Source organism: Artibeus jamaicensis, unplaced genomic scaffold, assembly GCF_021234435.1.
Source record: "Artibeus jamaicensis isolate MK-2021 breed Jamaican fruit bat unplaced genomic scaffold, CSHL_Jam_final contig_585, whole genome shotgun sequence".
NCBI classification, from domain to species: domain Eukaryota; kingdom Metazoa; phylum Chordata; class Mammalia; order Chiroptera; family Phyllostomidae; genus Artibeus; species Artibeus jamaicensis.
This window is the reverse complement of record NW_026521894.1, coordinates 19943736-19957070: the sequence shown is the minus strand read 5'-3', so window position 1 is coordinate 19957070 and position 13335 is coordinate 19943736. Positions and strand designations below refer to the sequence as shown.

The following is a 13335-nucleotide window of genomic DNA, read 5'->3' as shown; positions in this document are numbered from 1 at the left end:
GGAGGTCTGGCTGTCACTGAAGAGGTAAGGAAATGGGACGGGGTCTCTGGGCGGCTCTTCTTCTGCAACCTCATCTGCTGACTAGATGGAAACCAGTGGGTGTTACACGACTCATCGGTCTCACTGACCTTGCTAGCAGTTACCATCTAGGTTTCCTTTTATTATTAGTTATTATTCTTTCTCTCTCTAGAAAAAACATTTGTCTGCTTAGACCAGCAGGGCAATTCATTTACTGAGCTGTTTTACTTTAGTGTTGGGTCTGTCTTTCTAAAAAAAAAATTATGTATATTATTTAATATCAGGCTCTAAGAAAGACTACTATACTATACTTCTAAAATATTTAGAATGCCCCTCCTTGTTCTTGCTAGAGGCTCTTCCTCTCAAATACAAATTAATACACAGGAGTGGGCAAAATATTAACAGTTTGCCCACCTCTGTATTCTTTTGAGTATTATGCTGACTTAGGTTCAGTCAGCTACCTACAGGTTGTACGATTCTGGTTCACAGGATCCAGAATGAAGATAATTGGGGTTTACGCCATCTAACATAAGGTGCATTGCCTACAGACACAAGATCGTTTTGAGCTAAGATATACAACCACTACATCCTGCACAAGATGAGGAAGACAATACATTTCAAGCTCTACAGTTATGAGCATTCTTCTATTGAGAAGAAATTATACATAGTTTTCAGATTTGCTTTGCCAAAACTCATCTGTCAATAATTAAAGATATTATATACACACAGAAATAATTTTCAAAGACAATCAAATTTACTTCTTAATCAAAGTTCAGAACCTATCACTTAAATTTGTGAATTTTTTATTTATAAAGAAAACTAATGATTTTCACCAATGGAAGTGTTATAATTTGGATACCGTGAGACAATATTTGGGAGAAATAAAACCAAAGGCTATTTCGAAAGACCGTGTCAAATTCTTCCATTTCGTCTGTGCTGTTACATGTAGTAAGTAATTTAAGAATGGAGACAACTGTGCTTCACACTGTTGTCAATGGGGATGGTCTACCTGACAAGTGTAGGCCATGAAGTTCAAGGAACTTCAAAAGTTCCAAATGCCAACCTAACCTTCATGTACCAGTTACTATTATAATCACCCTTTACTTTCTTTTATCACTAGAACTTGTTATATCAGAAGTCCACTGAAAAGCCAAAAAGTTTTAAATGTATTAATCGTTAAAAACAACAAAGAAGAGTTTAAAGAATATATTTGAACCACATAAACAAACAAAAAGGTATTACATAAGAAAAAATAATGTAACAATTCATGTAAGTACCTAACATGATGAGCATGCTCTTACATCTAAAACAAAAAAAGATAACATTGGTACTATATATATATATTTATATATTTGACAAGTGTGCATTAAAGAATTCTCTAATATAAAACATTTAAAATGTGGAGAATATTTTTTCAAAATACAGAAAACAATTGTTAGGATAGGCACACCCCCAATTCTTCTAAAAACATGCTGGCGGAAGGTAAAACTCATCTGAGCACTCATCTCTCAGATGTGCAAAAGCTACGAAGCTGTTAGTCACTGGATATTGGCTCCACTTTGCACGGTTTGAGTTTCAACACTGATTGGTATGGATTATGAATCACATAATTAATTTGTTATTTTCAGTGTTTTTGCCAAGGTTCCATATAGGAGGCAGCAAAATCATTTGTTTATAAAAGTTACTTCCTTTGTTCTTTTTTTAAAAAAGGCACTGTATTTAGAAAATAGTTATTATAGCAAATAGTACTTTGGGAAATCTGAAACTCTAAATCAACGTGCTCCATGAACTGTAAGTAGATCTTAGAAGCCCTAACTGAAAAGAACACAAATGTAAAAAGCTCATAAATTGAAAGATTATAAAAATTGGTTTATTGTAAAAGCAATTCAAGAATACCCAGTTAAAATCTTAACCCAATGCTACCCAAAACAACCAAGAAGCAGTTAAACACGTTTACATTAGGAACAAGAACATAAAACAAGACCACACTGAGGCTGTGGTTAAACTCAGAAAGAGAAAGGACTCTTAGGTCTTCCTCGGGTCAGTACAGAGGGTGTAAGAACCAAGAACTGCCTATGTCAGCTACCACGGTGCTGCTACAATATTGAGGTATAACTGGGCAAATTAATGTCGAGGGGAAATAAAGAACTCCATATTCTTATTTTGTGGGTATACTTTGAAATTTTGGGAACAACTGCCTGTACTGACAGCAAGGTAAGTTTTTACTGAAGAAAAAAGTTATAAAGTTCTCTATCAAAGTCCCACTAAAATCTTCACAACCCCTGCCCCTCCCTCTCCCTCACCTAGAGCTACTCTGCTGATATATAAGATACAGTCTTGATTTTCAGCTTACTGGCAAATTACAGGCACTCCTCTCTTTGATCTTCTGCACATTTAAAATCCAACATGCACTCACTTCTCTGCCTTTTGGCTAAGATCAAGTGTAAAAAAACCCAATATGCTACATCATCCATGTACTCAATTATACATTCTAGGTAGAATTTCATTATTGCTCTAAAAAAAAAGAAAAAAAAATCAATGGATCTGCACAGTGGCCATTTTCCCTCAGATTTGTTTCAAGATTTAATCTTTCTGCTGTTTTCTTAATAAAAACCTTAGAGTCAATTATTATGAGTGATTGACCTATGAATCATTATATACAACACAGTGATTGCTTTTTTTTTTGAGCACTGAAAATACTATAAAAACTTCTTTACTTCCAACTTTTTTTCCACTCCTCTAAATTGAAGGGTCAAAATACTTAGATTTTGTAATTAGGGAAAAAAAATCTATCTTTCCAAGCTGAGGCATTTCATAGCAGTTTTAGCCAGGAAAAGAGATTTTATGCCTGTTATAAACCCTTGAAAATAAGGGTTTACTCTAGAAACACTGACAGACCCTTACTCACAAAGGTACTAGCTGGTGCCACTGTAGTTCACAACCAACTACTGCTTCATAGCTTATACTGAAGAGTTGACTCGTGCTCATTTTTTTCCTTTAAAAAATACTCTTTGGAAACCATTATGAGTCCTGTAGACACATACTCTAGTTATATCTCTTACTGTAAAAATAAAAGTATAATCATGATTATCTATATTTCTTTGCTAAATTCAACTACCAATATACATTTATTAATCTGATCACTTTACCAGCTAATGTATGACCTTACAGTATTATACTGTCCAGGGTCAATTCTCATTATACAGAAGTAGGAGCAAATCTTATAAGTAAGAACAGTCTTATAGGCAATATTTCAATGTAGTCTTGAATGTGTTCATTACAAATGATGACTAAAATACTAGACTTTACTTCCAAAACTAAGGTGGAGATAAAATTTCCAAAGCTAAAGGAAGGTGAATGACCACATAAAGTTTACTTCTATCATGTGTATGAGAAACCTACTCGGTGACTTATAATCACTCTAAGGGAGTCAAACAAGGGGAAAATAAAGCCATTTCTTGGTTGCTTCTTTCAAATTCATCAGATAATCTTCCTTGTGTGCCTGGAAGGCGCACACTACCCCTTTAGGCACTGTCTCAAACAACTGCTCTTTCTAGAACACTGAACTACCTCCAACATCTGCAGACTGCCCCAACCAGATTTAAACTACCTGTGAAATATAAACTATTGGTCATGTATTCTAAATGCATACATTCAAAACTACCATTTTAAAATAAACTGGAAAATAGGGAAGCCTAAAAAAATACATTCTACTATCACATAAACTCGTAAGTGTGTGGGGGTACATATAGAGAGAGAGCAGATAATCAAGATTTAAATAAGAAGGTAAAAAAATCAGGAAATGAAGATTTTTACCAAAGAAACTACAATAATTGTCCCAGCTACAACAATAAACAGATTCACTAATATGGTAATTTGCCTTGGTTCCAGAAAGAAAAACAACATGACAACAACAACAAAACCACAAAACCCCAACCAATCAAGCAAAACAATTCCACAACAAAACCCACCAAAACCTATACTAGAGTATGTGGCAATAATAATATATTTCTATGAAAATTGTCTCATGCCTTACAAGCTCCTAAAATAAAATCAAGGTCACTATGTGACTAATGATATAGCACTAGGAGGGGAAAAAACAAACACTGAAAATAAAACAGTCTTCAGCCTTGGTTTCAGCTCTCTCTCCAAATCAGCATTAAGTACTCAGTATCAGACACAACATTTTTGGCTTGTCAGACCAGTAAGTCATGTTTTACACTGGCCAAAGGCAGCTTAAGAAATAATTGCTTAAACAAACTAAATGCTGTGACATGAAGCATTTGACTTCCAAGTCTATTTGTTAAAATGACCGGTGAACATCTAACAGGGCAAAAGGAATGGCATCCATCATCCAAACAGGCTCACTTCCCCCAGCCCCCAAAACAAACAGTAGTTATAATAGCAAAAGAAACAAAAAAGTTTTTTGATTCTTTAGGGCCAACTATGAAAGAGGTCAGCAATATATTAACAGCAGCAATGGACAAGGAAGAGCAAAATAGTGGATGAAAGAATCTTGCTGGACGTTTGTTCATCTTTTTCTGTATCAGCCAGAAGATCACAACTGGCTTATTTTAAAAATTTCTGGTATGTGTGTCTTAACTCCTTAGATCCTTCACAGATTTAGAATTCAGTCTACCTGAGGGCTCTATAACCATGTAAGAAAGCTTTCTTTATCTAGCTTGGTGGCAGCCAAAACAGACTCCATGTCATTAAGGATGTCAGAACTCAAAGCTTCCTGAAGACTTGGCATCAGCTCCTCTCCTTCTATGTTCATTCCATCTCCCTCCAGTGTTCCAAGGTCCACATTTGTCCCAGGAATGGCTTCAAGGTAGTCTGGAAAACGATTCTGCTGTGAGGGTAGGGTGCTTTGGTTGATAGTATCACCTAGTTGGAACAGAGAGAGAGACAGAGAGAGAGAGAATAAGGTCCTTTTTGAAAAGCTAACATCAGAGTTGTATCACGTGAGAACATGCAGAAATGTATAGAGAAAAGCACTCCTGAGTGACCTGAAATGATGCCATTTATTTTAGACCAAACAACCCACAAGTAACAATGCCAAGATTACTTCTGCTTCAACGTATGTCCACATATTTAACCAACAACTCGATCACTTATTACTATGTACTAAGCACTAAAGGGGGAAGGGATCATTAAAAATGTAAAAACCCCTTGAAAAATTATATATAGCAAGAGAAGGAACAAGCACACTACACAAGAGCATTACTACTTAATTCTGTCCCAAATATGCACCAACAAAATAAGAGGAAATAAAGTCCCATCTTTCCCTTAAGTACACTTTGGAGAACTAAAATAAAGGACTGGATAAAAACTCTATTCCACTCTTAGCAATTAATATTTCATAATAACGAAACAAGCCTCCCAGAAGTCTTTGAATAAGTAAATTTTCCTAGCCCAGAAGTTTTCCAAATTTACCTGGCCATAAAACATTTTTTTTGGAGGGGGGGGCACATGACAACATGAACATTTCTTAGAGCTTCAATGAACATGCTGTGAGGCATGTTCATTGCTGTAGGGGTTTGGAGAAAAGACAAATGGGGGACAGGGTAGGGGAATGTATCTGAGATGGGCTTAAGTGACTCCTAAGGGTGATTTAAGATTTAGATAAGCAGAAACAAAGGGGGAAACTAGGAAGCACAAAAGCCAAGAGCTGGATGAGCACTGGCACAAAAGACTCGCCCAACACTTTCAGAAGTTGTCAGCTGAAGAACCAGCTAGCTGGAAAACTGTTTTACTTCCCTGCCAGTTCGTGCCCTTGGAGAGCTGCAAGTCCGGGGCCATCAGCCGTTGCCAGGTAAGCCATAGGAAGAATGACTCCTTAATGACCCTTGTGAGGAAGGTGTTTCTCAGCTCCTGCAAGACCCTTGTAACTATTCTAATGAGAGTAGGTGAGCCCCACGACCAAGCCTTTCCCATTTGGCTTCCTGAGCTTCATAACACCTAAGTTGGACCGAAAACCCTCACAGGAAAGAGGGAGGCAGACACTGAATTGCAACACAGAAATCTCTCTCCAAAATTAAGGATATATATCTGTATTAACAGAGAATTCTAACAGGGTCCTCAATCGTCCTGCCAACTAACTTAGCATTTTAAGTGCTAAAATAAGTCATGTCACCAGTTTTGTTCAAATAGAGCTGAGATTCCATGACATTTAAAAACTGAGAAAGGACTCAAGTTACAAACTGCCATATAAAACAAAGAAGGCACAATATGAGTTGAAGTTTACAGGATTTGAATGGCTTTCTTCTGAATAGCCTTTGCTCACAGTAGTTTATTAGAACCTGGAGATATCTGCCCGAAAGTCCCTCAGAGGAAGGAAGAATACCGACCTGTATCCATTTCATCAACACTGTTCAGGAAGTCATCTGGGGTTCTAGGGACACTGTAGCTGCTCATGCTCAGTCCACTGTCTGTACTCTCATCTCGAGAGTGATAGGTGCCACTGTAAGAGAGACCAATACAAATATTTAAAAAATGATTTCAAGGTAAAAATAAATACTTGCTGAGTATGAACATGATTCTCAAAGAGGATCAGGAAAACTGCCCCGCAGCAACTGAAACAGGCACTCCTCCGGGGCCCACATGCCGGCAGCCCTTAGTCTACACAGTGAAAGAGGCAAGGTAATCCCAATGGAAGCTGGCAGTTCTAAGGGACCACGACTGCTCCGAAATGTGTGGGCCTGGTGGCTATAGGGAATGAAAAAAATACACCCAGTTTTCCTGGCTGACAGAAAATTCTCTGGATAGGTGTTCTCTCTGTAATGCCACTTTGAATCTAGGGACCCACATAGCCCTTGTTTCGGGGTCTCAATTCGCCGAGTGGTGGTAGTGCAGGCGTAGGTCAAAACACGAACTCTTGGTAGGAGGTGACGCAGGTCTGCACTAGACTCACATTAAATTCCTAGCTCTTATGCAGCGAGTTTAAGCTAAGGGGGAAAAAAATCAACAAATAATAAAGAACTAGAATGTGTTTTTGGACTAGGCCAGAACAGATAAGCCACTGCTGATAAGATAAGAATTCCCATAGCTTGATCTTCTTGCTTCTGTTTAGTAGAAAAAAGCCCTAATACCTCAGAGTAAGAGTACTTAGAGTCCCAACTGAAGAAAAGATTAATTGAAAAGCAAACAAAAACAAAAAACCTACAAGGCACACACCTTGAGAAAAACAGAAAAACAGGCCAAGACAGATTTTGACTTTGGGCTAAATGAAGTTTCCTAGATTTACATAAAAGTATGATAAATATCCTCAAGACATTACTTTCATAAACAGAATACTTTCCTGGGCTAGTAGGATTGTAGACAGCAGCTGGCATTGATTGTAAAATTTGGTGTTCTTCTAATTCTAGAAAATTTTATGGCAAAGTGAAAAATACAGGTAGGTCATTGTTGGTCAAGGGTCTGTGACCATGATGTGAACTTTCACTTACCTCACAGCTTCAACACTTAGGCAGCTATTTAGCTTACATGAAAGTTAAAAACCAAAAGTTTTATAAAGCAGCTTTAACAGTTACTTTAGGTTGAAGGCTTGCTTCTGCCGAACTTCTTCCCTAAATTACTAAATTGCTTCCCTAAATTGCTTTGCCCCCCACCCACCCTCACTCCGTATACTGCAACCACTGGTTTACTCTAATGCTTCTACCAGACTGTTTCGGAGTAGCTGGATTTACAGTTGTGTGGAGTTCTTTCCAAGCCACAGGGGCAGCTCCAGAGCATTCCTGAGGACAGAGTTCACAGAGCTCTTCCCTGCAGAACCCCACTGCCTGCAGCCCCCACTCATCCAATGAACATTCACTAGGATCTGCTACCATAATACACAATAGGCTTTAGACCAGGCTCAGAGGATGCAGGGGTTAAAAACAACAAAACCACTTACAACGGATGCTTTTTGAGAGGCCCACAACTTTAGGGGTGGGGAGAGATGAACAAAAAATTCAGTACATTAATGAGTCACATAAAGAGCGATGTGCTTTTATAACAAAGAAGAGGGAGCTTAAAAAGTACAGGAGGAAGGTTTTGCGCAGGGAGGCATCAGAGGTGGCCTTGAAGGCTCTCAGGGTAAAAGGGAGATAAGATGTTATACCACTAGGAGTCAACTCCAAGGCAAGGTAGGGAAACAAGTGTTTATAGCTTAAGGGATCTGTATGAATCAAATAACAGGCAATAGGGAAACCACCTAAGTTTTTGAAAAAATAAATGTTACAATCAGATGTGTTTTAGGAACTACAGAAAGTGAACATGGCAGAAAGCCATGTTCACTAAAAACACTGATGTTGTTTACCAGAAATTACAATTTTGAACTGCAGCCCAGCTTTGATTAAGTTTTAAGAAAGAATCTTCAGAAATGACTATCGGAAGGATATGCATTCTATCCCTTTTTCTAAATAGCCTAATTTTATCCCTGGATTAATACAGACCTTACACAGATGGGTACTAGAATTATATTGGCCTAAAATTCCCCTTGTGGAGAAAAAAATAAGTTCTGTGGCTATCACCTTTCCTAATTAACCTCAGTTTAAGTTCAGAGCTACAATTTGTATAAATATACTCAATTTTTGGCAAAACTTTAAGCTGTATGTGTCAGATAAGTAAATTTTGTTTTTCTTAAGATCATGAAGTTTTCAGCTCAATTGGTGAGAACTAAATGGGCAGCACAACAGCTGGCCTAAACCAAGGTATCTTTAAATACTTTGAAAACTGCGCTGTTTAAAACTGGTTAAAAAAAAATATATCTAAGTACAAAGACCAGAAAGTATGTGTTACTTATTTTTAAAAACTGAAACTCCAAAATATTTTATAACCTAGAAGAATGAACTACAATCCAATCTTAATTATAAATGGCTTTCTAGGCAAAGAATACAACCTGCTTCAGTGGGAACTGACTAAAACGCAGCCTTCGGCAACATTTCACATGTTGCCTTTAATATTAATGTATTTCTTGAAAAAGCACAACTTTACATTTTACCTCCTTGAACCTGCAGTGTTACAGTGCTGCTGCACTGGAAAGCTCAGACTGAATGCTTATGTGCAATATTCCTTCCAGTCATCCCTACAGTGCAGCCCTAAGTTGTTTTAAGATGCAGTTCATTTGCTTTCATAGAAAGGCATTTACATGTTTCTTCACAATTCTGTAGCTTTATGTAACTGTTAGTCTACAGTATAGGCAGAAGCAAACTCGTGACTTTGAATTAAGTATCCTCTCTACAAGTCTGAACAGCTCACTTCCTCTCACAGAAGCTGGCTTTTAATTCTCATTTTATTGTACTTGCTGCCATTTATGGGAAGATTCCTTTACAGCTATGATTTTGGGCCCACACAAATGTTCAAACAGCTTATTACGAGTACTAAGGAGAACAATCTCAAAGCTAGTAGATGATCTTTTTTTTTAGATAACTGGCTAGTAGCACTCTCACCAACCTGTTCAGGAAGGGATCTGAGCTATTGGTCGTCATTGTCCTCAACTCCTGAGACATCCCAGGAGAAGACACGGGATTTTGAGTCCCACCATCCTGCTCCAGTGTGGGCAACTGGCTCCGGAGAGCTAATTCCTAGAAAAAACAAACACAGACAGGATCAGTCTACTGACTAATGAATTTATTGTTAGGTTTAAAGAAATAAAATGCACATTAGGGCACCCATGTGCATATAAAGTTGAAGTATTAACATCTATTTCAAAGTGAGTAAGTTCCCAGTTAGAAAGACCAAGTTCTTGTCTCCCCTTCAGGTGACTGAAAACTAAGTCATATAAACTGAAAGTTTACCCAGTCTTATTAACCCCAAAACATACATACTTTATCACCTAATTTCATTTCGTTATTCTCATTAGACTTTGGTAGACACTCCAAATCTTCCCACTGGGGTAGGATGGCAAATCTGGTCTTTTAAAAAACAATTCTTTATTTTTACTCACCAACCCTCAATACGGTTTTGTGTGTTTGGCACCAATAAGTAAAAAATAAAGTGAGAAAAACATCAGACAATGTACTGTAAGACACCAATCCCCCGCCCAGTCCCCCTCACCCTGTACCGTCTGCAGTTTGCTATCAGTGTCTCATTTTGATTTCAGGTTTTCCTGTCTTGGGCACTGAACAATTTTTCAGCAGGACTCTCACTCGGAAACCTGAGCAGAAGCTGTAGGCCAAAGGTTCCAGACGGCCTGCCGTAACGGGGCCCCAAACATCCCAGGCCGCAGCCTGGTATTTGGCCCAGACCTGGAGGCTAGTTTACCTCACTCTGTCCAACCCCTTAACACCTTCATTCCTACTCTGTCCTTTCTCTCACTTTTTTGTAGGTTTGCTGTTACCCTTCTTAAGAATTTCCCCTGTGCCTCCTAAGCTCTTATAAATATCATCTCTGCTACAGCATCAGCTTTCTCCCCCTTTAACTTTTTTGGTTTGACTTGAAATATGGCTTTTTATCACAAGAACAATGCAGCCCTCTTTGAGGCATAGGGTCACCATGTCCAGTCCCCTCACTCCCATAGTCATTGCTGGGCCAGAGGCAGTGGAGACAGTCTGAGCTCTGCACCACTTCTAAACCATGAAGTCTTCCTCATGCAAAAACCACTTCTTAAAATCCAGGTTTATGCCCTCTGGATATAGCATCCCCACAGAATTGGGTTTCTTAGCCAGAGGATCATGACAGAATGAAGAGGGCCTATGAACTTGGATGGAGGAAAGAAAACCTCACCTTTATTTTCACTAACTTCTAACTGAAATTCAGCATTTTATTTAATTACAATTGTAGGCAACAGACAGTAGAGGTATTAAGTGTATCACTGACTTTTCATCAGCAGACAGCATTCTATATTACATTGAGGTTGTGTCAAATATCTTAGAATGCCATTTACACTCACTACTGTTTCAGTGTTTCAGTGGCTATAAGACATAATGCTGTGTTGTATTACTTATACATTAGGCAGTTGATTCACTCACTCAACATGACGGCTCCTTGATCTTTTGGATTTCAGTGACCGTCATTCTACACCTGCCTCAATCATCCACCCGCACAGCTAAGACCTTGCTTTTTAAAACCAAACCGACCTCTAAAATCTTGTCGCCCCCTGGAACTGGCTTAGAAATTTCTTTCCCAGAAATCTTACATGCACTCATCCCACTTTCTGGGACGATGATTTTTCTTTCCACCCAGTTCCTGCGTGATGTGACTCCCACTTACTAAACTTACAGCCGCAGGACTCCACTTTGTTCTCTCTCCTACCATTCTAGTCTATTGGCTTCCTTTTGTTTGTTTGTTTTTTGAATTGAGGTATAATTGACATATAACATTATATTAGTTTCAGGTGTACAACATGATGATTCAGTATTTGCTTACACTGTGAAATGATCACCATATTAAGTCCGGTTACCAGCCATCCCCATACATAGTTATAAATATTTTCTTTTTCTTGTGACGAGGACGACTTTCAAGATTTGCTCTTAGCAACTTTCAGGTATGTAACTGTAATATTAACTAGTCACCGAGCTGTGCACTATATCCCCATAACTTATTTATAACTGGAATTTTGTACCTTTTGACTCCTTTCACACACTTAATTCACCCTTCATACCCTCCCCTCTGGCAACCACCAATTTGTTCCCTGTATCTATAGCCTTGTTTTTTTCTTTTTTTTAAAGATTCCACTCATTAGTGAGATTAAACAGTATTTGGCCTTCTCTGAGTTATTTCATTTAACATAATGCCCTCAAGGTCCCATGTTGTTGTAAATGGCAAGATTCCATTCTTTTTTTCATAATGGCTGAATAGTATTCCATTGTGCACATATACCATGCCTTCTTTATTCATGGCTAGACACACTTAGGTCATTTCCATATCCTGCTTATTGTGAATAATGCTGCAATAAACATGTGGGTGCAGGTATCTTTTCAAATTAGTGTTTTCTGTATTAAATTTTAAAAGTATTCGTTGAATTTGTTGAGGTAACTTTGGTTAATGCAATCATATAGGTTTCAGGTATAAAATTATTAGTGCCTTCCTTTTCTTTGGATAAATACCCAGAAGTGGAATTGGTGGATCATATGATAGTTCTATTTTTAATTTTCTGAGAAACCTCCATACTGTTTTTCATTGTGGCTGCAGCAATTTACAGTCCCACCAACTGTGCACAAGGGGTCCTTTTTCTCCATATTCTTGCCAACACGTTATTTTTTGTCTTTTTGCTAACAGCCATTCTGACAGGTGTGAGGTGATGCCTCACTGCGGTTCTGATGTGCATTTCCTTGATGATCAGTGATGTTGAGCATTTTTTCACGTGCCTGTTGGGCCACCTGTTGGTTTTTTCCCCCCAAGGCCGATCAGTTGAAATACACGAACACCTTTAACATTCTTTATATACACATAATTTTATCTCAATATAGCAATTTCAACCCTTACTGCAATGTGCTGACTTCATTTCTATACTGAGACTGCTAAGAAATGCTTGAAACAAAATCATACAACTATCCAGACTGTTTCTACAAAGTAGAAAAACAGTTCTGGGCCTTGGCTGGGCCCTTTGTGTACCACTCGTTGATTTTTTTGGTAGCTGGTCAGTTTTTCTTACATTCCCATGGTCACTACTACAAATCTGGCACACTCCCTCAAGCTCCTATTCAATTAAGTCCATTTCCATCTCTTTGCCATTTAAATAAGAACACTGAGGCCATTAAGCACAATTTTCTGGCTCCTCCTGCCATCTCCTCCTGCTCCCCACAAAGCTATCTTCACTCATACTCATCTCTTCCAGTCTAAGGAAATGGTTTTTCCCCTTCCTCCTGTTAAAAGCCAACATATTTTTTCCTAGTAGCTTCTGGGAATCCATTTTATTTGTTTTCTCTCTATCCTACATCTTTTTTTTTTTAAGATTTAAAAACGTTTTTAAAATTTATTTTTAGACACAGGGGAAGGAAGAGAGAAAGAGAGGGAGAGAAACATCAATGTGTGGTTGCCTCTCACATACACCCACCGGGGACCTGGCCCACAACCCAGCCATGCGTCCTAACCGGGAATTGAACCTGTGACCGGTTTGCAGGACAGAGCTCAATCCACTGAGGCACACCAGCCAGGGCTCTGGCTGATCTTTGATCCCTCCCATTCTCTCACGAAGTGACAAGTGACTTTAAAACAGTGACAGTCACTCCATGCAGGTCTGTATTATGACATCTTGTCTCTTGGTCACATGCCTTTCCATATGCTCTTTCTGACTCGAATACTTTTCTTCCTTCTTTATTATTATCCAAGGCTTTCTCTACGTAACTCCCCATGATGATTCCAGATGTTATGTCTTTAACACCCTGAGCACAT

The 13335-nt window shown here is 38.4% G+C and overlaps 1 protein-coding gene across 12 annotated transcripts in view; it reads right to left on the bottom strand.

Moving 5' to 3' along the window:
- Positions 1–1862: 1862 nt before the first annotated feature.
- Positions 1863–13335, bottom strand: part of YAP1 (Yes1 associated transcriptional regulator) — a 116373-nt gene continuing 104900 nt past the window's right edge. For all 12 annotated transcript variants that reach the window (XM_053670423.1, XM_053670415.1, XM_053670419.1 and 9 more), the window contains 3 exons: positions 9454–9584; positions 6369–6481; positions 1863–4905 (listed from right to left, as the gene is read on the bottom strand). In XM_053670423.1, coding sequence (XP_053526398.1) covers positions 4667–4905; positions 6369–6481; positions 9454–9584 — 483 coding nt within the window. In that variant the 3' untranslated portion in view covers positions 1863–4666. The remainder of the gene's footprint in view (positions 4906–6368; positions 6482–9453; positions 9585–13335) is intronic.